Consider the following 27,630-nt stretch of genomic DNA (forward strand, 5'->3'; position numbering starts at 1 on the left):
GATGCTATAATCCTTCTTTGTTCACATATGCAAGCTAGAATCTAGATATTATAATACTTGGTAAAAAGTCTTCCATATTTTAGGATATGCATTTTCATTTCCCAAATCTATTAAAGATCTGATTGGTGTAGAAACATCTAAATCATAATCTTTCTTTACAGGCAACTATAAAATGTGAAAAAGAATGTTTACAAATGAGAGTGACAAATAAATTATTTTCAGTGTTCATTATCACATATATACAGGATAATTTAAAACCAAATGGAATGATTGCTGATTCTGATCTCTTAAAAATTTCCATCAAAATATACATGTTACTTAAGGGTTTTAAATAAATTTTCACACAAAAGCAAAGTGATTCTATTATCCTTAAAACTTGAATGATGTGTCATTAACATATTTCACTAAATTTGAAAATGATGAAAACTTTAATTCCAAAACCATTTCTCTAAATTACCAACAGACTTATACTCTTGATGCCGTTTTACGTGATCACAAGCTAGGCATGCATGTGATTCCCAAAATCGTGGGAGGTTTACAGTAAAATCCTTCCTCCAGTTAAAGTAACTAAGGTACAGCTTATTGTTTTTGTCAACTTCCTTCAGATACTTTGCCAACTCACTGGGAGAGTTATAATCTTCCACATGAATGAATGAATCAGCTGGAATATAATTCTCATAGTTTTCCCTAGATGGTCCGAGGACAACAGGTACTGAGCCAGCCAAAAATGCATTGTAGAGCTTTTCTGTGATGTAATCTTTGTGAATTGAATTTTCAAAAGACAGATAAAATTTACAAGTAGATATGGTGGGAATCAGGTTCTTATCATTCACATACTCTCCAAACGCTTGCCCATACGTGTGGATCTCAATACTCTTGCTGAGCTCGTTGTAGTACTTGACCCTGGCATGTTCCGGGTTCCAGTTACTCACAACCCAGCACACTAACTTTTCTTTGCTTGGCACTTCAAACGCAAAGGGATTCGTGCTCACCGTCAAGAACCCATAAGGCACTTGAATATCTGAGTCGCGGCGGTAGGTCAGAGTCAGGTTGAACAAGTGCTCAATGCCACTCTTTTGGGGGGTATGAGTGGGTGACTCTAAGTTCATCCAAATCCACTTCTGAAAGGGTGGCCTGGCCTGCTGAGGTAAGTTAGTCAGATCCCAGCTGATGTCTCTGTGGTGTATCAGGACCGCGTGGGATTTGTTGTACAATGAACGGTCCGTTGTGAGATGGCACCCTTGGATGTTGAACATCGCTTGGCAGGACGTAAGGTCAAAAGTCTGCCCAAATGGCCACACCCAAACGAGAATAGTGGTTTCATTAAAATAATCAGTTTTCGCGGAGAAGAAATTTTTCATCTTCAGCACAGAACTTGCAGACTCCATTGGACTGAAGACCCAGCTGTTCGTGGGTTTGATGTAAATGAGCAGACATGCCACAAAGCAGCCCAGGATGACGCAGACGATTAGAAATGGGCGAAGAATGCCTTTGGATGTTGATGTCATAATTTTTTTCTGTGGAACAGAAAAACACAAGGAAAGGTAAGGTTGGTAACAAAGGAGGAAATTATAAATACAACAGAAAAGAAATAGTAAGACTGTTGTAATCATGAAATCAACTGTAATTTCTTTTCAGTATTAACAGCCACTGTGAGAAACAGGCTTCATTTAGGTGTAAAACTGCATTTAAATGGAAGTTTCCTGGAAACTCTGGTCTGGCAAGAAGAAATCAGAATTTACTCTCAAAACACACTTTGAGTTATGTGAACCACTTCTTCAGTGACCTCTATTCTGTTTTTGTTTGCTTAAAAAAACAAAACAACAACAACAAAATCCTGACAAAATAGATCACCATAATTAGAACCATGACTGAACTCATCACTGACTTGCTATTCATGAGGTCCCAATTATTGATTGTTGATCTTAGAGCCTGAGCTGTTGGTGTTCTGTTCAGGAAGTTGTGCCAAGGATAGGATCCACTCTGGCAGAGCTCACTTTTAAATTCAGGTTGCTGGTGTAAGGTATGAAGGTTTGATCACTGGTTTATGATCACAGTTTTCCTCAGGGCAGGCAAATATCATCTTAGTGATAGCAGGGTCAGCCTGTTGATGGGCTTTGCTTTCTTCACGGACGTGCCATTACCATCTGGGCAGAGCAGTTGTTTGATAAGCGCTCCGTGTAGTGAGTGAACGGATGACCAAGCTACAGAGCTTTAGACATGTGTAAGGCCCGGTGTCAGTAACCACAAACACAAAATATGAACTAAGTGTGAATTTGTGTTTACCTGTTTTCACTAGGAACTTGGCATACACTCATGCAGACAATGGAAACCAAAATGATAGAAAATATCTGGGCAATTTTTTTTTCGTATTTCAAATTTAGTATGCATGCAGTCAATTTTAGTCTTTTCTTTCTTTCTTTCTTTCTTTCTTTCTTTCTTTCTTTCTTTCTTTCTTTCTTTCTCTCTTTCTTTCTCTCTCTCTCTTTCCTCCCTCCCTCCTTCCTTCCTTCCTTCCTTCCTTCCTTCCTTCCTTCCTTCCTTTTTTCTTTCTTTTTCTTCTTTTCCCTCTCTCTGTTACTCTCTCTCCCCCTCAAACTCCCCATTACTTGCTTGCTTTCTTTAGTTAAATGAAAAGAATCAGACAGAAAACAATGTTGCATTTCCTTCAATTTTCCTGTTTCCCAGTCATTTTGTTTTGCTTATTCTTCTCTTTACATGCTCCATCTCTGCTGCAGTCAGGGTCAATTACTAAATAACAGGGCAGTTACTGCACAGAGACTGTCAGGGAAGTTTGCCTGCTAGAGCCAAGTTGACATTCTTTGACAGGAACTATTTCATTTTTTTCCCCATAACTGAAATTCAGAGGGAAAATCCAACATGTTTTGATCTGTCAATAATTCCAGTATTTTTAAAGCCTCGAGACAGTTTCTATATAGCTCTTGCCAGTGACATCTATGAATGTGTAGAATAAGGGAGATTGTAGCCATAAGTAGGGTAATTGAAACTTTTCAGTTATTCTTAATAGCCTTATGGAGTATGAGAGATTTTTTGTAGATTATTGTCATTCTAGTTAAGCACCCATCCACACAAAATTCTTCTCTAAAATTCAATATATAACTCAATAATTATAATTAGTAATATTTAGATAAGTTACATTATAAATTCCTAATATATGAAATTCCTGAATATAATTCTTTTTTAGGGAACGTTAACATAAATATTTGCTGGTTTTAACTATGTGGATATAATTCTTGTCTCCCTCTCCTTTCTCCTCTCTTTCTTTCTTTCTCTGTTGTACATTCATTGAATAATTCTAGCCCTTGTCCCTTGTGCATGCTATAAAATCATTGTGTTCTTCAGATGAATCTAGGTTTCATATTGAACAATTTTACCTCTGTTGGGAAAACTTGTAAGAATTTAAAAAAAAAATCTTTTCTTTCCACAACCAGTGTCAATCAGGAGCGTCAGATGGAGCATGGAGATATCTGGGTCTAAAGATTACATTTGGGCTCCCTGGTGAGTTCGGGATTAATGGATCTAATCTGGGCTCACCTTTCTTTGGTATTTTTCACTCCCAAGAGCTATACTATAACCACCTACTCATTTTACTTGTGTTATATTAGTTATAATTGTTTTATTCCTTGGAATACACTCAAACAAACAAATAGAATAACCTCCACTTTAATCAATTTATATAAACTAGACTCTACAAACAATTCTCTTCTTTTCCTCTCATGATACAAATTATATATCTTGAACCCTTCAAAAATAATACAAATTATCTGGATTTAAATTTTGCGAAGTGTAAAATCATACACTCTTTCAACTGGCACAAATCACATCACTTTGTGTAACTGCATGCACTAAGTCCAGGTGGTGCTTAGGAACTTGGCAGTGCTTCCTAAACAGAGACTGTTAAGTGTACAGTGAGTTCAGAGAACACCTTCTTCTAATCTAATCATGATCTGTTAATAGCATCATATTAGTCTGGGGTACCCAAAGTCCAAAGTACACAAGTTTTCAGGTTTTTTGTTTTGTTTTTACTTATTTTGCTTTCCTTGCAATTTTTACACTATGAACACTTAGACATTTTAAAGTAAAACACTATTCTTTTATTGAATATCAAATTATATTATAAAATGATGTACATTCATGAGTTCTCTTTCAGCGTCCTTTGAAACTTCATATTGTGTTGGGCCTATCTCATGGGCTTTACTGATTTTAGTTCCCACAGTTCTCTAAATTTGATGCTGAGCTGCACACCTCCGGTCTTGTGAGAGACACTTTTGTTGTTGTTGTTGTTGTTGTTTTTTTGGCAAGAAGGCACTGGTTGATTTCTGGAGTGCTCTCAAGTTTGTGCCTGTGATCCTCTGTCAGAGATCCTTAAATATAATCTCTGTGTTTCCATTAGTAAACCTTTGTTTTGCTTCCTTGGACTCTGGGGAACTTTCTGCTAAAGTACTCTGTAAGGAAGGGGTCACCCAGTTTCCCCAGGGTCACAGGTGCTTTTCCCAAGTCTTCTTCAGTATTGTTTCCTTGGGAGTTTTGTCTTTAGACAATCTAGTAAATGTCTTTTTTTTTTTTAACCATGCCTCTCTTTCCTTTTTGTTTTCAAATAGTTGTTTCTACAAACTAATACGCTACTAAATGCCATTTTTTGTGCACTATCAACTCTTTTATTTCATTGCTTTTTATGTTCATTCCCTTTGAATTTTAACTCAGAGATTAAGCCTCTTTTTCTTTGCTCTTTCAGCTCCTCTATCACTAGTTTTTAATCACTGTCTTTTTTCACTTTAGATGCTCTAGTTACCAGCTTAAGCTAGAGTCACAGCAATCATATTTGACACAGAGCCCAAGTGTAGTCTGGCTCATACTCCCTAGGGGATACTGTGGATAGGATCAGGGGTTCCTTCATGACATTTTTTTTCCTGAAACATGCTTTGTGGTGCCCTTGGAAGCCAGAAGTCTTTCATAACTGGGTTGTCAGTTCCAGCTTTCACTATGATTACTGCCATGTTTTAGATAAGAGCATATAGTCCACGAAACACAAGGAAATATTACCCCCCCCACACACACACACAACTTTTTGCTTTGGTATATTCATATTTCTTATTTTAAAGATGAAACTCCATTTTATTCAAATAATAAGATAGAGTAACTAACTCAGTCAATTATCTTTGGCAATCCTTCCTTCATTTTTTTTATATCTAGACCAACCTTCACCAAATGGTATCTTCTAGGTCTTTGTTGCATTATTTGATTATTCCCCATTTATCTGAGTAGAACACCTATTATTTCTTGTGTGGACTACTGATAATGCTTCTAAATCACCCAATTGGCATTGACTTTTAAAATTTTTTAAATGATATGTAAAAACATAAAATTGTACATCGTAATGGAATACCTACCATGCTATGGTTAATAAATCATGTAATGTTTCAATCAGATTAAAATATTTCAAACCTTTACCATTTCATTATGGTAAAAACCTTCAAAGTCTTTTTCTTTTTCAAATGACCGGTACATTACTGAGATGCCTGTGTGTACCTCTATTTTGCCCCTGTACAAATCACTATACTATACAGCAAGGGAATAGCTTTCAGTAACTTCTGCGTATTTTGCAGTACCCTCTCAGCTGTGGATTATTAGTCTTTTCCCATTCTCCTCACTCCTTCTCCCTCCTGTCTCTAGGTAGCCACCAGGTTCTTATCTCCTTTTAGGAGGCAGATGTTTCTATACTCTACATATAAGTAAGATCACTCATCTGTCTTTCTGCTGGCACTTATTATTGACCCTTTGAATTTTTTCACAGTATTAGCACCTATGATCTATAAGGCATGGTTCCTCAATAAGAACATTCACCCTTACGATCATGACATTCAGAAAATAAGACACCAATGAGACGCTCACAATAAACCTCACAAAGGAAGTTTCTCCATGAACTGCTGATTCCTTCCTGTCTCCTTCAGCACCTTTCTTCTTCCTTCAAGGCAAGCTATAGAACTACAGTTCCTTTTTCCTGGAGATGAGTCACCCAAACTGAAAACCCTTTCCTCAAACCAAGCTACAACCTCCTCCCTACATATTTCTTCACTATTTAGTGCTCGTCTGTCTTGGAACTGATGGTAAAGAAATTCTTTGACCTAACTTGTCATTGAGTAGGTCAGATGATGACCATTTCAAAAGTGTCCTGTCTTATAGTGAAGGAGCCATGCTTTAGAGGCTACGAAGAATTTGAATGGACTAGCCTGGTAGGGTTCTTGTGTAGTCTAAGCATTAGATTATAACCTCCTGTCCAGTCATGTCTCCAACGATGCTTATGTTTCATTAAATCTGAACATAAAAATGGATACCTTATCATGGATGTTTATATACTTATTTTAAGTACACGATTCCCTTATGTTGGGCAAGAGGTTAAAAACTTCAGTGTTCACCATCATCCTTCATGGTGCTTACACCTACAGTATCTCTTGGGATGCAGTTAGAAATGCATACTTTTTGGAATGAGGAAATTGGAATGAGGGTATCAGTCTTTTAAAGACCCTTGCAGGCAGCCTCTGTGAACACTGAAGTTCAAGAATCTCTGCAGTAAAGTGACATCTTAAGCCACTAGTCACAGGATACGTCTACTTCAGGCTTCTTCACTCTAACGGTGTTTAAGATGATGTTTACAGTGGCCATCTGTGGCATAGACAGCTCCTGATGACGCGCCACTGTCTGTGTCTTCAACCTCACTTTCGCCACTGTTGCATTCTTTGCATGCCCTTGCTTGTCCCTGTATCACACTGGCTCTCACCTCTGTGAAGGTTTTCCTCCTCTGCTTCTGAGTTACTGTTTTTGTTTTTTATTTGTTTGTTTGTTTTGTTTTTCAGCCTTCATGTCTCAGTTCTACTTGAAGGTACATATGGTATGGAAGGGACTGCTGATGAGCTCTCAAACATACTGTAATCAGAGCTCCTCAGCTTATGTTTTGTTCCTAATTACTCTGTTACCACCTAGTACGTTATGAACATGCTACCATGACATTAATTAATTGCTGATCTGGGACTTAACCTTAGAGTTTAATGTTCTATCACTGAGCTACATCTCTCAGCTTTCTTTGCACTTCCTATTTTAAGACAAGATCTTAGATTGCTCAGGCTGACCTTGAACTCATTCTGTCATCCTGGCATGCCTTGAACCTGCCCCTCTTTCGACCTCAGCCTATCAGCTATCGAGGATTATAGACCTGTGCCACCAAGCTTAATTTTAATTATGAATAGATTTTAATAGTTTCATGTCATTCTAGTCAGTAAACATGCTGTTTTATAGTACAGGTCTTGTTTGCAATGTTTGATAGGAACAAGTTCATATGTCTGTATATTTAATGTTTCTGACCCTCTTCAACTGAAAGTAGGCTCACAGGGTAGAGAGGTCCCCTTTCTACTCAGATTTTAATTCCAAGGGTTTAAATTACACAACATATTCTTGCTCTTAACATTATGTTTCATAGATCACCAAATAGCTATTAACTATTCAGAGCATTCATACAGTCTAAGGTATCAGACTAAGTCTTTTTTTTAGTCTTTTTAAAATTTATTTTTATTATTAGTTACATTTATTAACTCTGTATCCCAGCTGTATCCTGCTCCCTCATTCCCTCCCAATCTCATACTCACTTCCTTACCTCCTCCCTGCCCTTTTCCAAGTCCACTGATAGGGGAGAACCTCCTCCACTTTCATCTGACCCTGGTTTATCAGGTATCTTCAGGACTGGATGCAAAGTCCTCCTCTGTGGCCTAGCAGGGCTGCTTCTCCCAGGGGGGCGTGGGGAGGTCAAAGAGCCTGCCATTGAGTTCCTGTCAGAGATACTCCCTCTTCCCCTTACTAGAGTACACCCTTGGATATTGAGCTACCATGGGCTACATCTAAGCAGAGGTTCTAGGTTATATCCATACATGGTCCTTGGTTGGAGAAACAGTCTCATGACTCCTGTGCCCAGATATATTTGGTCCTTGTGGAGCTCCTGTCCTATCCAGGTCTTACTAACTCCCCCTTCTTTCATATGATTCCTTGCACTCTGCCGAAGATTTGGTTATGAGTCTCAGTTTCTGCTTTGATACACTGCTAGGTAGAGTCTTTCAGAGGCCCTCTGTGGTAGGCTCCTGTCTTAGGAGAAAACAGACTAAGTCTTTTATATATGATGTCATCATCTAATTATCAGAAAAAAGTAATTTTCTTTTTGTTAAAAAATGAACATAATGAGGCCTCAACCCTACTCAGAAAACTACAGGCAACAAAGGACTGCCAAGAGTAGGAAAAATAGTCTTCTCCAGGGAAGAACACACAAACGGGTTAACCAAGGCTAAATGGTAATCCCTAAAACATACATGCAAGTATCATTATGCAGACTGAGCAGGTCATATTTATATATTTAGGAATGAACACACATACATAACAATAATTAATGAAAATGAGGCCAGTTGTCCCCTGAACTCTAACCTTCTCACTGTTTCTAGGTTTCAGTTGCTCTTGTGTAACCTGGCACCTGAGTCAAACATGTCATTGACAAAGCAGCTTTGAGTTTGCTGACATGATCAAACTTCCTCAGATTTTCCCCTTAATTTCTAATCCATATTATAATGGAAAGTAGAGAAACCAACCTCTTGATCTTCCAACTCCTATTTTTAGTATGCGAGTTAATTTTTGTTTCGCTTGTCTCAGCTAATGAAAGCCTCCGTGGACGTCACGTGCTACTTCCTTGTGTATCTGTGAGGGTGCTTCTGGGACAAACCTAATATGTAGTAATTGGTGGCCTGAGTAAATCAACGACCCTTGGTGTGGTTTGTGGACCTTGAATAGAGGAAAGAGCTAACTTTGCTTTCTGTGTGGCTGATTGCTTTGAGGTGTGGTCTTTTATGTTCCTGCTTCTCAGATCTTTAAACCCATAATGGAATCTACACCATTCGACATCTTCTCTTAGGCCTTATATTTTTTTCCAAGATATCTGGTTGACAGACAGCAGATGGTGAAACTTCTCAGCCTTTAAAATAATGTGAGACAATGTCTTATGGTCCATTTCTCTGTAGATAATATATGATAAAAATAATATCTTAGAGAAAAATATTTATTATTATTATTATTTATTTTCTCTATTATTATTTTCTCTAAAATGCAGGATATGTAGAGAAAAATAATAATAAATAGTTTTCTCTAAAATGCATGCAAGAAAAGTTTTCATGATGCAAAATTAAAAAAAAAGAAACACTATTATGTATATCAAAGGTTAACTGAATCTAAAAATAAATGGTAGAAAGAGGGACCATCTGGCTATGGAGATAAACATTGGATTACAGGAGGCATAGCCATGATAACATTTCTGGACATGACCAAACTTTGCAGGCTGATCATTTCTATAACTTACACAAAACTAACTAGCACCAGTTGTAAAAGTCTTATAAAAAGTATATTGCTGTAGATAATGAGGAGCATTTGAACCTCTAAGTTGCAAGGAGAGAACAAAACAGAAGGAACTGAATAGGAAAAATGAGCCACAAAGAAGTCCGAAGACTAGGAGATAATGTGAGGAAAGCAAAGTCAAAAAGATTTTCACACACACACACACACACACACACACACACACACACAACAATTAGCTTACAGCTGAATAATCTGGAAATGAACGAGGTAACACATTTTTACTTTTGTGTATGCTTGAATAGTGCATGTGTGTGGGTGGATGTGGGTGCAAGCACAGTGTTTCCTGTGTCTTTACATATGGAGAACAAAAGTCCATATCCAGTGTCTTCCTTGTATCCTGTTGTAGTTACATTATTTTCTGCGTTATTGTAACGGATTTGTGAATTTTAAAATTGAGGTTGTTTTAATTTTCTCCCATTCACAGGCAACACTGTGATTTGAGATCAATCTGTCTTTCCTTCCCCCTCCTCTTTATGTCTCTGTTTTATTTCTTGTGTGCATGTGTGTGTATGTTTCTCTCCTTCCTTCTCTCCCCTTCTTCCTTCTCCTCCCTCTTTTGATACAGGTGCTTGCCATGTAGAATAGGCTGGCTTTCCAACTCAGCCTGAAAAATGCTAGTGTTGAGCTGGTCTCAGTACCAGCCAGGCCCAGACCCAGGGCTTTGAATTGGCTCACCCCAACATCTACCTCATCTGTGAACTGCTGGAATGCATGAAAGGGCCAGTCTTGCAGATCCAGAGTTGCAAGATCTCCATGAGACAAGGCAATAACAGAGTATCTGAGAGGAGTCTGATGAAGATCTACTATTGATAGTACGGCAGATTCCAGAGGTCTCAAAACAGACCAATGACTCATTGCAATGACCATTTGCAAGTAAAGATGTGTGGACAAAGGGCTGTACTGTGTGACATTCTGTGACACACTGCGCTTCCATGAGATTTTTTAAATGTATTGTTTTGTTTATTTATTTATCTATGAAATTTTCCCCATATATGAAGATTGAAGCTCCTGCTTGCTTTCTAAACGTATGGCTTGGAAAATTTACTCTTCCTTTCAATTTAAGGTGGTGCCTATTTGTGAAGGTAAAATGAGTTACTTGTGGATAAAGGTAGTTTTGTTTTTAAAACCTGACATGCATCTTTTGGATGCAGAGTTGAAGGCTCTCAGAGTTATTCAAAGGTGTATGACTGCTGTTTTCTTATCCTGTTTGTGTTTTCAGTTATAGCTTCACTTATTTCTTTCTATTGAGTCTTGGCTATGCTTATTCTTCTCTTCTGTCCAAAGTATAAGTCTTGTTGAGTAAACATGAGTTCTTTTAGCATAAATCCTCTTAGCTTGTTTATACCATGGAAGAATTTTCTCTTTCTTTCTTTTTATCGATGGCTTATAGTTTTGCTGAGTATTCTAGGTTGCTATTCATAGTCTTCTAATATTAAAAATAATATTTTTAGATTGATTAAATTTATTTTAAGTACAATAATGCTTGCCTCCAACATGTGCACTACAGGCATACTGAGGATGGTTAGGAGGAAACATTTTGGTGCTGTGATCCAAACACAGGTTTCCTGCAAGAACAGCAAATATCCCCAACTGTTCACTCATCTCACTGGCCATTCTTAGGATTTGAAATACACCATTCTGTGTTTTTCTGGCTTTTAAAATTTCTGTTGGGAACGGGTCTTCCTTTTTATGTGAGTTGTGGCTTCTTTTCCCTTTGTAACTTTCTGAATCCTATCTTGGTTCTGTATGTTTAGTGTTTTGACTATAACATACCATGGGGAATTTCTTTCATGTTCCTGCCTGTTTGATCTATATGTTTCTTGTATCTACAATGGTATGCCTCTCCTTAATTTGGGAATGTTTTATTATTTCATTGAAGATATGGTATATGCTATTGACATGGATATTTTTTCTTTCATCTATGCCTATACTTTGAAGATGAGATCCTTTTGTACTATACCATAATTTCTCCATGTTTACTTTGTATGTCTATTTACTTTTTTTCTTTGCCTGAATGACCTAATTCTTCTCTTATTTTCAAGTCCATGCTTTTTTCTGAATTTTGTGTAAGCTTAGATTTTTCAAACACCTATATTATTTAATGTTATTAAATGCCTCTACCTCCATCCCTCCCACCCCCACCTTAGGTAGGAGATTAGTAGGGAAAGGGGTTGGAGACCTCTTTTAGCTACTTCCTGCTGATTATGCTAATTGGGTTCTTTGGGAATATATCAGTCTCAGTCCTTAGGATAGCAGCAGTCCAGTCAAACAGCAAAGCAGTAGACCATAGCAGCAAACAGCAAACAACAGCAACAGTGGTGGAACCACTCAGCAGAAGAGGCAAGACACCTCCCAAACAGCGAGAGTACACCGAAACACCAAAACCCCATCAAAGCAGCAAGAATTCTCTGGAGTGTTTTTCTTTGTGAAAATCAGCGAAGTGATGTGAACAGCTGCAAAGCACTGAGATGCAAAAAGCGTTCTCTCACTGTCTGTGGGCTTCTGTTTATCCCTTCTCAGAGTCCACATGAGGATGTTCTCTCACTGTCTGTGGGCTTCTGTTTATCCCTTCTCAGAGTCCACATGAGGATGTTTTCCAGCTGGCAAAACCCAACCAACCCCCTTGCAGTTTCCAGCTGACTCACATCATATGCCTTTTCATGGGAGCTGTTTTCTGTGAAGAAAAATCATTTCCACATCCCTCACATGTGATCAAAATTAAAAAAAAAATATTCCCATGACACAGTGGAATTTCCAGAAAGGTGATCTTTCTGCAACCCTTGTGGATACAAGAAACATACAGATTAAACAGGAAGAAGGATGAAAGGAATTCCCCATGGCATGTTATAATCAAAGACACCAGAAACTTCACTTCAATTTTCTCATTGGGTTATTGAGTTTGGTTTTGTTTGTTTGTTTGTTTGTTTGTTTTGTTGTGTTTTTTAACTCTATCTTAATTTTAGCTTGAGTTTTCTTTAATCTTTCTGTTTACTGAATTCAGTTCCCTAATTCCAAATTGTTTTTGTCATTTCATTCAACATATATTTGGCTTTCTTTGGCTCTTGCTCAGACATGTATTGCAAGTCCCCTTAAATTCATTCAGCTTTTTGTTTCTATGTTTTTAAACTCCTTTAATTATTTGATCATATTTATAATTGTTCTTTTAAAGTCTGTGTCCTGGCATTACTACTTGAGGTAAATTTGGTTGGAGAACATTTCTATATTCAAGTACACAACAAGGACATTTGTTCAACCATGTTCGTAGCAGCTTTCTGTGTAATAGCCAGAACCTGGCACCAACCCAGATGCCCCTCAACTGAAGAATGGATACAGAAATTGTGGTACATTTACACAATGGAATACTACTCAGCAATTAAAAAAAGGAAATCATGAAATTTGCGGGCAAATGGTGGGATCTAGAAAAGATCATCCTGAGTGAGATAAGATGATCAATCCTCACTCAGAAATGCAAAAGGGACAGATATCAGAAGAGGGAGGAAACAGGAAACAGGACTGGAGCCTACCACAGAAGCCTCTGAAAGACTCTACCCTGAAGGGTATCAAAGCAGATGCTGAGACTCATAATCTAACTTTGGGCAGAGTGCTGGAAATCTTATGAAAGAAGGGGGAGATAGAAAGACCTGGAGAGGACAGGAGCTACACAAGGAGAGCAACAGAACCAAAAAAATCTGGGCCCAGGGGTCTTTTCTGAGACTGATACTCCAACTAAGGACCATGCATGGAGATAACCTAGAACCCCTGCTCAGATGTAACCCATGGCAGCTCAGTATCCAGGTGGGTGCCCTAGTAAGGGAAACAGGGACTGTCTCTGACATGAACTCAGTGGCTGGCTCTTTGATCACCTCCCCCTGAGGGAAGAACAGTCTTACCAGGCCACAGAGCAGGACATGGAAGCCAGTCCTGATGAAACCTGATAGGCTAGGGTCAGATGGAAAGGGAGGAGGACCTCCCCTATCAGTGGACTTGGAGAGGGGCATGGGAAGAGATGAGGGAGGAAGGGATTGGGAGGAAATAATGGAAGGGCCTACATCTGGGATACAAAGTGAATAAGCTGTAATTAATGTAAAAAATTAAAAAATGACTATTAGGTTTTTGTTTTGGTTTGTTTTGAGTGGGGGTTGTGGGGGTAATTCTGATTTGACGTTTTTATTACTCGTGTTTTTCAATGTGAACAAAGCATGTCAACTTCTTGCAAAGTTGAACGGTGAACTGTGGGATTAGAGCTAGACCTGGGAATATGGTGGAAATGGCAAGGGCATTTACTTGAAGTGTGAACATAAAAGTCTACTTTCTTAGATAAATTAGTACCTATTATTAATTTATGTATAGAAATTTTTACATACATGCCCAGAGTGATATACATATGAAATTTGCCACAAAAGCTCTTTTTGTTTTTTTGTTTTTCCTATTAATGCTCAAGATAACTATATAAAGTGGTCCATGAAACAGTGCAGGCATAACTGTCCTAGCAAATTGGAAATGCAGCATAAATGCTAATCCTCTTTTTAGTGTCCATTTTATGTATGAAGTTGTATTTGCGAGAAATTTTTGTTACACAAAGATCACTTCTTTTTTAGAAAACTCCCAGCTGGACCTGATCTCCTATTTCTAATGCATTTAATGATATTTCTAATATATTTGATTTATGGATATTATTTTTGTTTCACTTGAATGAACTGTACCAACTTAGCTTTTTAACTTTTATAATTTTATATCTGCTTGTACTATAGAACTGTAAAAACATAAGTGAAAACCAACACCAATGATGTGCTGTGATTTGCTCTTATGCCACTTCTCCTAGACCCAGTTTTGTTTGTTTCTTCTTAAAGGCATTCATTGCAGTCGCACTTTCTATCGTATGTAGAGGAACATCCTTCACCCATTCACAGACTGGAAATTACATTTCTCAATGGCTGTATATGTGGACTGGCCGTGAAGGCAGCAATTAAGGTTAAATGAAGTCCTGACAATAAAGCTCTGATTCATTAGAAATAGAGTTGTAACCACTCTGATATCAATTGTTCATTGAAAATGCGAGACAAAGGGGTACCTGCTAGACCTGTGTATTTATTATGAAATTACACAATTACTTGCCTTGGACAGTTCCCAACACAAAACAAATACTCAGTAATATGGACATAAGTCAGAGTTACACATCTATGTGTAGAGCTTAAGAAGTAGTTATAATTCATTGTTGAATGTAAAATTCCACATATGCAGTAGCAATTTAAAAATATGCACTTCTTCTTAAGACAGCGTTGGAAGAAATTAGACAGTGGCTAACCTTGTCACTTAACCAAGAAGGAGTAGCGATTTAAAAACATGCACTTCTCCTTAGACAGTGTTGGAAGAAATTAGACAGTGGCTAACCTTGTCACTTAACCAAGAAGCAGTAGGTCGCCTCTGCAAAAGAGGTGTCATCGGCCGCATGCAAAATGTAATTTGCCCAATTTAGATTTGATTTTGTTTCACCTTTTAGAATAATTGCCAGGCAATTATTTTGTCATAAACTGTATATTCAATAGACAAACCTGGCTCCATGAGTTTAAGAAACTAATTTCCTCTGATGTGGTTTGCTCAGCTTTGACCTCCAATTTGTGAAAACATATCTTTTTAGATTTTCTATGTAAATAATTTTCCATTTGTTTTCATTCTCTTAATTTTTAGTGTTCTTAAGTACTTAAATTCTATTTTCCTCTTTCATACACACTTACACAAAACTCATGTCAGGTTTTGCATATGAGAAATATTCAATGGTTCTTTTAAAATCATTTGTTCATGATCTAGTACTATGAATGGCCATTATACTGTAAGAAAAGTCAGAACAAGAGAAGCACTAAATGTACAAATTCTGGTGAACATCTCAGTCATTTAAAAATGTTCCTCTCATTGGTGCTGAATCCTATTCCCCCTTTCTTGGAAGATCCTCTCATACTGGCTGCTCCCTTACGAGCTGTTTGACTTCTGTGGCTATTCAATTAAAACATACACAAATAAAACTTCAAGGCTAACATTCATATAGAAGATAAAACATGCAATATTTAACATTTGGATTTGAGTTACCTCACTAAGGATAATTGTTTCTAGCTCCATCCATTTACTTGAAAATTTAATAATTTCATTTTCCTTAACAACTGAGTAATACTCCCATATGCAAATGTACCAGATTTTCATTCATCAATGATGGACATGTAGGCTTTTTACATGTGGTTTTATGTAAGGGCTGGAAAGAATTCTTTGATTTTGTCAAGTGGTTTGCTCTACAAATTCATATGGTGAATATTCATATAGCTGTTTGGAGAGGTTCTGAATTTGAGAGGAAGTTGGAAAATATAACTAAGAACTGTCACCTCTTGGAGGCCAAAGGTAGAAGAGGAAAACCCTCAGCAGGTGAGACGGTGCTTGCTCCAGTGGGGGAGAGGGGATTTACTGGTCACTTCACATATTCAAAATCTAACATCTTCCAGATGTGTAAGCATACATATAATAAGAAGAGTGCTTTCCTTACCATCTGCACAGTACTTCATTCTAGCGACTTGAAACCTAAGCTTAACCACTAAATGAATTGAATAAAAGCCTAAGAACTTGCTATGCCTCATCAATTTGAAACACCAGGTTGCATTTTATTTGAAAGTTAATTGTTATTTATTTATTTATTTATACTGGCTTGTGGACTACTAATGTAGACTGTGAGAATAGTTTTTAAAGACACACTCAACATTTTGTCTTTCGTTGGGAATAAAATGTACATATAAGTTAGGTGCTTCAAAGTATTTGGAAATGGTTGAAACAGGTAGATGTGGAATAATTAAAATATCTGATGACTATATTTGTATATTTATCAAGTGGTCCATCAATTTATTTTTGTCTGTTTATTTTTAAAAGACTGTTTACCGTATATTGCTTAAAAGACAATGCAGGTGAAAATGCATTCAATTGAAAAGAGGTGAAAATGGTGTAGAAGGGAAAGGAAAGTGATATCACTTGCTTTGTGCAAAAAAGGGTAGAGCAAATTAGTTAGGTGGGAGAGAGAACCAGGTAATGGGGTCATCTTAGAAGAGGCACTGTACCTTTTTTTTTTATGAACTCCAGGACTTATCCCCTTCATTATAGTCTGGGAACTAAGAGCCAAAGGGCATTCTTTAGTTCTAAACATTTCCTAAAAGAATCAAGGAAAATTTCTTAGTATGGTTCCAGGAAGAAGGACATCATTCAAATTCTCTGGGCAGGCAAGACCATGTTTGACAATTCAGTGGTAAATAGCAATATTTAGCTACCCAGAAATGTTATGTAAACAGCACAGCTATCCTTTATAATAGATGAGTGATTTACAATATGATAATAAGAACTATATATAATAGTTTGCATTGAATCTTAGAGGGCTTTCTTGGGGGGCGGGAGATGCTAGGTCATTTGTTTTGGACATTAGAACAAGGAAACATAAAAAGTCCCTGGGTGTGCTCTTCCTCCCAGGGACTTTCCCCTGCAAATTCTGTCTTCCCCACTTCTTCCCATTTTACTCAGCCCCATTACTATAGAGGCTCCTGTGTTTACTTGATTTTTTTTTTCCATAGAAAAGCATGATGATTGAGAAAAATCAAAGTGTATATATCTTGTTATCATGGTAGCAGTCGGCCTGCTTTATTTGGAGATCTATGAATCTTTTGCTGCCAGGGGAAACATCCTGGCATGCACTAACCCCTTTACGCTTTGTCACCTAGTTCTAAAACTTAATCTGTAAAAGTGAAAGATTGTCCTATTTCAGTGACCTTCTTTAAGGGTGAGGTCTCTCTTTTCCCTTTGCTTTTTAGTTTTGTTTCTGCTTTTCCAAGACTAAATCTTACCTTGCTGCTGTCACTAACCCAAACTCTCCCTCTAGTCACATTTCTTTACTTTCTTAACATACGTCATTTCTATTACATTTTGCAACCATTTTTTATTATTCTGTCCTGTGTGTGGAAAACAACCGGTTACTTCCTAAAAGAACATTTACAAGAACAATTATAAGTAACTCTCAACTATCTTTCCTTTAATAGCAGCCTGAGTGTCTCTAACACCTGTTTATAATAATGTGCCATCCTTTAAATAAAAAAAGTTGTGATGATTAGGATATTAATTTAGCCTCTTTAATGGGACAAGTGAGGAGATTGTCCATAGTCACTTCTTTGTTGCTTACATCTGCTATGTGTTGTTTGTAGATTTCAAAGTGGGGAATGGTTCTAAGTATCTGCAAACACGAATGAGGGAATTAGTAGGCCTGTAGAACTGTGTTTTCTGTCTTAATCCCTGGAAGATAGTCTTAATTTAGAACTCCGATTATGAACTTATTTCTCTTTATCTTAGTTCATACAATGAAATTTCACATCTGTGTTTAACTACAGTCAGGACACATTATTAACCATTTTGCTATGGAAAAGATTTCTTTAAAAAATGTTTAATCACAACCATCTGGCAATCACATTCATTTGAAAACTCTTACGAGTATAACAATAAGACAGTAACTCTTATAAGCTACCAAAGAATACAAAATAAAATCTGCAGGAATTTTTCTTTTAAACATCCATAATCCATGTTAAATTATATGGTACATGTAAAAGTCCAGGTGCACCATTTGCCAAATTTATAAGATAGATGCAAGATTATTCTATCTTAAGAAATATTTAGCAATTTTATCTTTTATTTTTAAATAGATGTTAACTGAAGCAGGAATATGAATAAAGAAAAACCTAGTGAGCTGACAGAAGAACATGACCAATTCCAACTCCCGTGAGAGCAGAGTCAGGGTCTTACACGGTAACTTGTCAACATGTTCAATAAGTGATCGGCTACCAACATCATTTCTAACACTTTAAGACTGCTGCCAATGCAGCCGGCAAAGAAGAAAAACAGCCTCTCATTTCTCACATAGCTAATTTCTCAGTGGGGGGTGGTAAAATGTACTGAAGGTAAGTGCATAAACAGCATCATCTCAGGCAAAGCCTATAAATAACATACATACCATGACAGAGTGTATTTAAGGGAAGACTTTGAGTGTGCTGCATGACATCGAGGAAGAAGCAAAAGAGAAACTGAAGGGAAAGAAAACATCTTTGTAATGGGGCAGAATGATGTATATCTGTGCAATGCCTTGTTCATTTTCCCCAAGAAACAATGCTTTTTTCTAACCCCTTTTTCTACCATTCAAAGTCAAACTCCCCATGTTCTGTGAGTCTTTCTCCAAATCCAGTCATTCATTTTAAAGACAAGTTTATTAAAATAAACCCTTTCAATTAAAAACAGTATTTCAACAGTACTAGGAAATTTCACATCTAAGTATGTATAATGAGTTTTCTATTCTAAAATGAGAATTGGGTTCTTTATTTTACTTTCCATTGTGTCAGTGACTCTGAACAAATAATGTTGACAAAATGAGAATCTTAAGCTCTGTGAAGGATAGATAGAGAAAAGAATGTCTAGGAAGATTGATGTCCTTTTCACTTAAACATTTTAAGACAGAGCAGCTCCAGGTTTTAATTCTTTAAGAAAAAGACATGATGTCCTCCAAGCCCCCGGGAGTTGGCTAGACTCCTAGGATAGACTTTCAAATCTCCTACTAGAGACCTCCTGTGGAGGCAACCAATCATCTTCTCTGTCTTTGTGTGGTTGTCCAAAGCCCTGCTACAGCCCAAAGCAGCCAGTTCTGAGAGAAAAAAAGGAATTCATTCCTCAGCCAAACATAACAGGATGACTGTCCAGACAGACTCAGACACCATCTCAGAATCCAGTGTCCCTGGGAATCAGTTTGTTTGTTGTGTGAGTTGCCCACACTCTGCCTCTTCTCTTTGTATGAGTGTGTGTATGCACCTATGCGCGCGTGTGTGTGTGTGTGTGTGTGTGTGTGTGTGTGTGTGTGTGTTTCTCTTTCAGTAAAACTTGGCTGGGTGCTGAGACCTTTATCCTGTCTTTTTATTCATCAAAAAGGCAGAGAAAAGGAACCTTTTCTGCACGAGTAAACAGCATCATTCTGGGGGAATAATGACTGTGGAATTGATTGAGGTTTTCTACATTTAATGAGAAGAGCTTTCATGAAAAGAAAGGAAGTTGAGATTAAAAACTGAAATACCTTGGAAAATAATCATAAAAGTATGATAGTGAAACCATTCTGGCTATGGTGATGCAGTAATATTCTGTAGGCTGAGACAGAAAGATTGCAAGCTTGAAGCCAGTTTGTGGCAATAGAAAGCTTGAGAGTTATATGATGAAACTCTGTCTTGGAAAATCAACCCCATGACCAAAATGTTGATGTAACTGAGTTCTAGTTTCACTCTGTTGCTGTGATGAAAATAATAATAATAATAATAATAATAATAATAATAATAATAATAATAAAATCACCACTAGTGATTCAGGGAAGAAAGTACAAATTTTAGTTCGCAGATTATAGTCTGTCATTGAGGAAGGTAATAGCAGGAAGTCAAGCACGAACTTGAAGAAGAAACAGTGGAGGAACACTGTTTTCTGTCTTACAGGCTCATGCTTCCCTAGCTTCCTTTTACAGCCCAGTAGCACCTGACTAGCAGCTGGTGCCGCCCACAGTGGGCTGAACCCTCCAACATCAATTAATAAGACAATCACCTACAGATGTGTCCACAGCCCAATCTAATCTAGGAAATCCCTCAAGTGAGACACCGTTCTCAGGTGACTCAGGTCTGTGTGAAACTGGCTATCTAAAGTTCCTAGGGAAGTATGCCTGTCTTTGGACAGAGCAGCTTTAATGCTTAACTTTGATGAAGAGCCTGAGTTTTGTTTTCAGCCTTCAGTACTCAATGATTGTTCACCTTACTATTCACTGATTATTTGGTTTTATTCAACTGTTTCCTAATTATCTCTGACATTGATGGATTTATTTAGAAGCACACTCCTATGGCCTTATCTTCAAGAAGGAGAACAAAAATCAAAATGCTTGATTAGCTAATTAGCCATGTTATGGTGTATTGAATGTCAGCAAAAGATATCAAAATAGTCACCTGAAATGGCTTTTAATCACTCATGTTAAGTAGCAGGCATTTGAGAAGTAATAGAACAGATACAAATGTTCAGGTAGAATTTGACGCCAGATCTATTAGACAGAACTCTAACCTGATTCTGCAAACCTGATGAAGAACCTTTAGCAGTGGAGGTCACAGGCCATAGGGAGAACCTACTGCCACTGTTTTTGAGAAATGGTCGTGCTTTCAAGCTGCCTTCTAAACACTCATGTTTACGTCACTACATCAGTACTGTGCCAAGCTTTTATCAGGGGAGTTTCTTACTGCAGTGGGCAGTGCTTAATTCTGAGACCGGCAGAAGTGCAGAGATAAGAGAATGCTCTGCTATAAATAGGAGAGGTATTTCATCCCTCCATACCAACAAGGCTCAGAAAAACGTGGAAGAAGAGGATGAAAGAATGCAAGAACCAGAGGATGAGGAGATGTATGGCAAAATATCTTCTGAACATGGAATAATATTGCACTAGGGAACTTTATGCTGTTATGATTACATGCTGAGACTTTATGGAAAAAATGGGCCAACTCTTATGCCTCTTTTTTTATTTTTTTTTTTACCGTGTTCTGAGCCGCACCTCCAACCCTAACTCCTAACTTAGTAAGTTGGCAGGCTCCAGCTATAAAAAGTGCTGGACAGTTAATACCTACTTCCCTTGCTTTGTTTAAATGCATCTGGGAACAGAGTTAAATGCTTTTGTATTTTATGTTCAGTTTCTTAAGTCCTCTTAGAAAGGGCTACAGGCTTGAGTGTCACTTAGCATTGTGGGGCAGCTTAATGATATATCTTAGAAGCAGTTATACCCCTCTCTTCTTTTCCATTATTGGATCTATTCAGTGCCACCCCAACTGAAGCCAAAGCAGTAAGGATTTTAAAAAAGAAAATGGCAGGAGGAATGAACCACATTTAACACTCCAGCACCCCTGCATAGTCCTCCCTGCACAACAGAAAAGTTACTTCGCTTATGTGTTCAATCATTCCATTGAGTCACAGGGAAGATCACAAACTTTTCAGATTTCTGGAGTTTTCTTTTTATTTTCATTTGACTTGGAACCATTTCCCATACCTCATTCTCCAGTGTTTTAAATATATTATATGACTAGACAACTAAAAAATATTCCTTAACATTTCACGTGGACAATTCTGCAATTATTATAATTTCATTGACTTTTAGTATTCATAGCAAATATTGTTGGAAACCATTATCATGAACTGATAAATAAGGATTCTAAATGATAATAATATCACATACGTGATAATATTATCACATATAATATGAAAGGACCCATATGTATGTATGAAGAGATTTTGCTATAGTTTGAAAGTTTGACTCCATAAAGACTATTCTTTCAACAACACAAAAAAGAGACTTTGATTTATATATAATGTAGCTCCGGTTCTAATGTGTTAAGATGGATTTTCTTTTGCAAGATTTTGGTTAGTACAAATAACTACTCTTAAGATTAAACCTTACATATTATTAAAAAAAAAACTCTGACAGTCAAAACTAAGTTCCTATATTTATCAAGCAAAAAACACAAAAAAAAACCACTCAACATTCAGGGATCATAATATTTATTTGATCTGTAGTGAATTGTAAGCTATTTACGTTCAACTCACTTGAAACATGTTAGTCCTGTGAGACTTGGGTGTAAACTCAATTATCCTACATCACTTATTTATGAATAAGAGAAATACAAAGTGAGTTTGTTATGCTGTGAAACATATTGTAATTCCATTAGACACTCCAAAACCTATCTGATTGTAAGCATTTCTCAAAACAAACCATGTGTTCAAATGCCTGACCCTATGAGGAGCATTTCTCATCCACACTTGGCATGTTGGTGCTGTAACATTCAGAATCTATAAACTGGCAGGGCTTCCAGGTCGTACTCTTCTCCAGTGGACTGTATATTGCAGCACTAGGAAAACCATCTAAGATGGATCTGCCTTCAAGGACTGCCCCTTTTTGTTTTCTCCACGTCCTGTAGCCAAAGATGCCATATCCTTAGCAATAAAATATTGCCATCTAGCTCTGACATGCAAACAGCATCAAGACATTATCTTTATGGTTTGTGAGGTATTGGAAGCCACCACTGGAATAAAAAGTTTTAGGAAGTATTCCAACCCTGGCACTGAAATTTTCTTTTTTTGTTTTTTCTCTTGAGTTTAATTGGCCAATTGGTAAAAGTTTTTCTTTTTTTTTTTGATGTTTTTTTTATTAATTACACTTTATTCATTTTGTATCCCCCCATAAGCCCCTCCCTCCTCCCCTCCCGATCCCATCCTCCCTCCCCTTTCTGCATGCATGCCACTCCCCAAGTCCACTGATAGGGGAGGTTCTCCTCTTCTTTCTGATCTTAGTCTATCAGTTCTCATCAAAAGTGGCTGCATTGTCCTCTACCGTGGCCTGGTAAGGCTGCTCCCCACTCAGGGGGAAGTGATCAACGAGCAGGCCAATCAGATTATGTCAGAGGCAGTCCCTCTTCCCATTACTATGTAACCCACTTGGACACTGAACTGCCATGGGCTACACCTGTGCAGGGGTTCCAGGTCATCTCCACGAATAGTCCTTGGTTGGAGTATGATTTTCTGGGAAGTTCCCTGTGTTCAAATTATCTTGTTCTGTTGCTCTCCTTGTGGAGTTCCCGTCCCCTCCAGCTCTTACTATTTCCCACTTCTTACATAGAATTCCATTCACTATGCCCACCAGTTGGCCATCAGGCTCAGCATCTGCTTTGACAGTCCATACTGCAGAAGCTTTCAGAGGCTCTCTGTGGCAGGTTTCAAGGTCAAAGATGCCAAAACCATACAATGGAAAAAAGATAGCATCTTCAACAAATGGTGCTGGTCCAACTGGATGTCTACATGTAGAAAAATGAAAATAGATCCATACTTATCACCCTGCACAAAACTGAAGTCCAAGTGGATCAAAGACCTCAACATAAAACCAGACACATTAAATTAGCTAGAAAAAAAAGTGGGGAATACCCTAGAACTCATTGGTACAGGAGAAAACTTCCTGAACAGAACACCAACAGCACAGGCTCTAAGAGCAACAATCAATAAATGGGACCTCATGAAATTGAAAAGCTTCTGTAAAGCAAAGGACACCGTCATCAAAACAAAGTGACTGCCTACAGATTGGGAAAGAATCATCACCAACCCTTTCTCTGACAGAGGACTCATATCCAATATATATAAAGAACTAAACAAGCTGAAAAGCAATAAACCAAGTAATCCACTTAAAAAATGGGGAACAGAGCTAAAGAGAGAATTCTCTGTAGAGGAATATTGAATGGCAGAGAAGCACTTAAAGAAATGCTCAACCTCATTAGCCATTAGGGAAATGCAAATCAAAACAACCCTGAGATTTCACCTTACACCCATCAGAATGGCCAAGATGAAAAACTCAAGGGACAACACATGCTGGAGAGGTTGTGGAGAAAGGGGAACCCTTCTCCACTGTTGGTGGGAATGTAAACTGGTACAACCACTCTGGAAATCAATCTGGCGCTTTCTCAGACAACTAGGAATAGCGCTTCCTCAAGATCCAGCCATACCACTCCTAGGCATATACCCCAAAGAGGCGCAAGTACACAAAAAGGACATTTGCTTAACCATGTTTGTAGCGGCTTTATTTGTAATAGCCAGAAGCTGGAAACAACCCAGATGCCCCTCAACTGAAGAATGGATGCAGAAACTGTGGTACATCTATACAATGGAGTATTACTCAGCAATGAAAAATAAGGAAATCATGAAATTTGCAGGTAAATGGTGGGACCTGGAAAGGATCATCCTGAGTGAATTGTCCCAGAAGCAAAAAGACACACATGGTATATACTCACTCATATAAATATACAACATAGAATAAACCCACTAAAATCTGTACATCTAAACAAACTAAGCAAAAGAGAGGACCCTAACTAAAATGTTCAATCCCCATCCTGAAAGGCAAAGAGGATGGACATCAGAAGAAAAAGAAAATAGGAAACAACCTCGGAACCTGCTACAGAGGGCCTCTGAAAGCCAGAAGAAAACAGGCACTGAAATTTTCAATCAGCAACCTAATGGCTCTTAGGAGTTTTATTTCCTACTCTCAATGGAAGCTTTCCTTTAAGCTTTTACAGATCTGTAAAGCACTCGGGCTTGATATTATATAGCGCAGTCTTTGCAACAGAGGATCTCTGAAGGCACCCTATTCTCCACTCCAAGCAAGTTCCAATTATTCTTGTAGCTGAGAGGATATATGTTAGCAAAGCCCAACACAGTGGAAAAGGATCTCATTACTTATATCAATTATTTTATCAAAAGAACTATGTTGACAAGGTAACATGGAAAGGGGCTATTGCTCCAACTATCATTTCATTATCCAGAATTATTTCCCATGTGTCATTCTACATAGTCAATGCTGCTGTTCTTCAGCACCACTGTGCATCTTTCTTACCCTGACAGTCTCGGCACAGCTTGGCCCAACTTAGGGCCAGAGGAGAACAGGGTTGTGGTTGAGCCTTCTGTGCTTGTCACTGGAGACTACTCCCCGGTTCATGAAAGCTCCTAATCACCACGGTGGCGATTGTTTTTCACCGGCCACATCTGACAACTGCATGAATAAACTCCACATGAGATATACTTTCTTGTGTGTATGTGAGTTTGTGTAGGGGGATTACAGGATATGCACGTAACAAAGTCTGGAGAATAACTGTCCACACCTAGGACAAACTTAATCGTTTGAACTTGACCTGACTGCTCTATCACTGACGACATCCTGCACTCAGTAGCTAATTATTTGGGCTTCTGTTAAATTGTTTTAAGAACTCCAGATTAACACAATTTTATCACATTTGCCTTTGAGTGACTTAGGCATTCATTCAACTTAAAACATCCGTTTTGCCTCTTTTTCATTCCTCCTTGATTACTTCAGCAGTTTCGGAAGATGATTTACATCCTGTTCAAAATCATATAGATCATTCATAACCTCTTCAATCTCAAAGCTTGTATTCCACCATGAGGCTCAGAGAAGACATCAAGCCTTATGCAAGTCCTGAGGACATTGGTGAAATAACTTCATTTTGAACTTTCCTGTGAACACAGCCCAAGTCATGTCTATTATGCCCAAAATTGTCTGGCTCTTCAGTATTGCCTTCAAACCAGAGTACACATAAGGGTTGGCCTTAGCCAGGAATGAATGACTCTAGTTTCGTATATGAATCAATGTCTCTAGTTTCATATATGAATCAATCCATTAAGAATAATTTCTCTCATATTTCTTCAAGTCTTTCTTCTTCACCTCAAAGAGAAATGAGTGGTTTTGTTATATAGTTTTTCAAAATTCACAATTTTCTTGACCCCTAGCCTCTGCCTCCGGAACAATTCTGTGAGAGGTTCTGTTTTTGCTTATTAAATGCCTTTCCCAATCTAATCAGTTCAGGTGCCCAGTATTCTTATTTGTGATAGTTTCCTGTGGGTGATTATTAAAGACCACCATACCACTGCACATAATCTCATTCAAGGATTCTTGCTTTCTCTATAGTAGAGGTCAGGCCTGAGGGATATTTTCTATCACTTATATTGTATTGTTTTGTTTTCTTACCTCCTCACTCACTACCACTCTGAAGATTCCAATATTTGGGATGCCAGGAAAGGGCCTTTGAATGACTCTTATTTTAGAATCTTTTCCCCTTGAATCTGGCTAACATTCAGAAATGCTAAGCCAACTTTTTTATATAAATGTTTATTTTTTTATATTAATCACAGGTTATTTATTTTGTATCCCAGCCATACCCCCCTCCCTTATTCCCTCCCAATCCCACCCTCCCTCCCTTCCTCGTCTCCTCCCTGCCCCTTTCCAAATCCACTGATAGGGGAGGTTCTCCTCCCCTTCCATCTGACTCTACCTTATCAGGTATCTTCAGGACTGGCTGCCATGTCCTCTATGGCCTAGCAAGGCTGTTCTGCCCTTGGGGGAGCGGGAGGTAAAGGAATCAGTCATTGAGTTCATGTCAGAAATAGTTCCTGTTCCCTTTATTAGGGAAACCCACTTAGATACTGAGCTACCATGGGCTACATCCGAGCAGAGGTTCTAGGTTATATCCATACATAGTTCTTGGTTGGAGAAACAGTCTCATAGAGGACCCCCCATCATATGATTCCCTGCACTCTGCTGAAGGTTTGGTTATGAGTGTACGCATCTGCTTTGATATACTGCTAGGTAGAGTCTTTCAGAGGCCCTCTGTGGTAGACTCCTATTACTTGTTTTCTCCTACTTCCCATGTCCATCCCATTTGTCTTTCTAAGTGAGGATTGATCATCTTACTGCAGGTTTTCTTTCTTGTTTAATTTCTTTAGGTGTACATATTTCAGTATGTTTATCCTATCTTATAGGTCTATATAAGTGAGTATATACCATGTGTGTCTTTCTGCTCCTGGGATACTCACTCAGAATGATCTTTTCTAGATCCCACTATTTGCCTGCAAATTTCATGATTTCCTTGTTTTTAATTGCTTAGTAGTATTCCACTGTGTAAAAGTACCACAATTCTAAGCCAACTCTTTCACCCTCTTTCTTCATTCACTTGTCGTGCATAGTCAGAGGTGAATGCAGTGCCTAGAATCTGTTTTTTCCTCCTGACTTATTTTTTTCCCTAATATGGGCATTTCCCCCTAGAAAGACAGTTGAGCCTCAATTTCTTATTTTGTTCAACAAATGCCTTGATTCAAAAGCATGCTATGATCCGTTTCTATACTTGTAACTTCCAGGAATCGCAATATATGCTTTAAGCCATCAGATTTGGTACTCAGGTTATGCATCTCATTCTCTAGCTGTACATGCCTTTTCGCTACCGCTACATAGAGAAAGATGGCCCACCTTGTCATTCCCCTCAAGGACATTCCAATTTCAAATATGTTGGTCTTAGCACCCACTCAAGGGATCATGCAACTGCCAGTACATTCTAGGACTCCCTTCACTGGAGGCTGTATTCTTAAATCATCCTCAGTTGCCAATCTAATTTTAGGATTTCTTTCACTGGAGGCTCTGCTCTTAAACCATCTTCAGTTGCAAATCTCATTGCTCATGTAAGAGACCTACAACTGCAACTTCCAATTAATCTTTAGTTCTTTGGT

General features: G+C 38.0%; 1 protein-coding gene across 1 annotated transcript in view; it reads right to left on the bottom strand.

Moving 5' to 3' along the window:
* Positions 1 to 428: 428 nt before the first annotated feature.
* The window catches only part of Fut9 (fucosyltransferase 9), a 209,372-nt gene continuing 182,170 nt past the window's right edge, over positions 429 to 27,630 (bottom strand). The window contains exon 3 of the mRNA XM_055603328.1: positions 429 to 1,517. Within this exon, the coding sequence (XP_055459303.1) occupies positions 429 to 1,508 (1,080 nt within the window). The 5' untranslated portion in view covers positions 1,509 to 1,517. The remainder of the gene's footprint in view (positions 1,518 to 27,630) is intronic.

This window comes from Psammomys obesus, unplaced genomic scaffold, assembly GCF_907164565.1.
Source record: "Psammomys obesus unplaced genomic scaffold, mPsaObe1.curated_primary_1811, whole genome shotgun sequence".
NCBI lineage: Eukaryota > Metazoa > Chordata > Mammalia > Rodentia > Muridae > Psammomys > Psammomys obesus.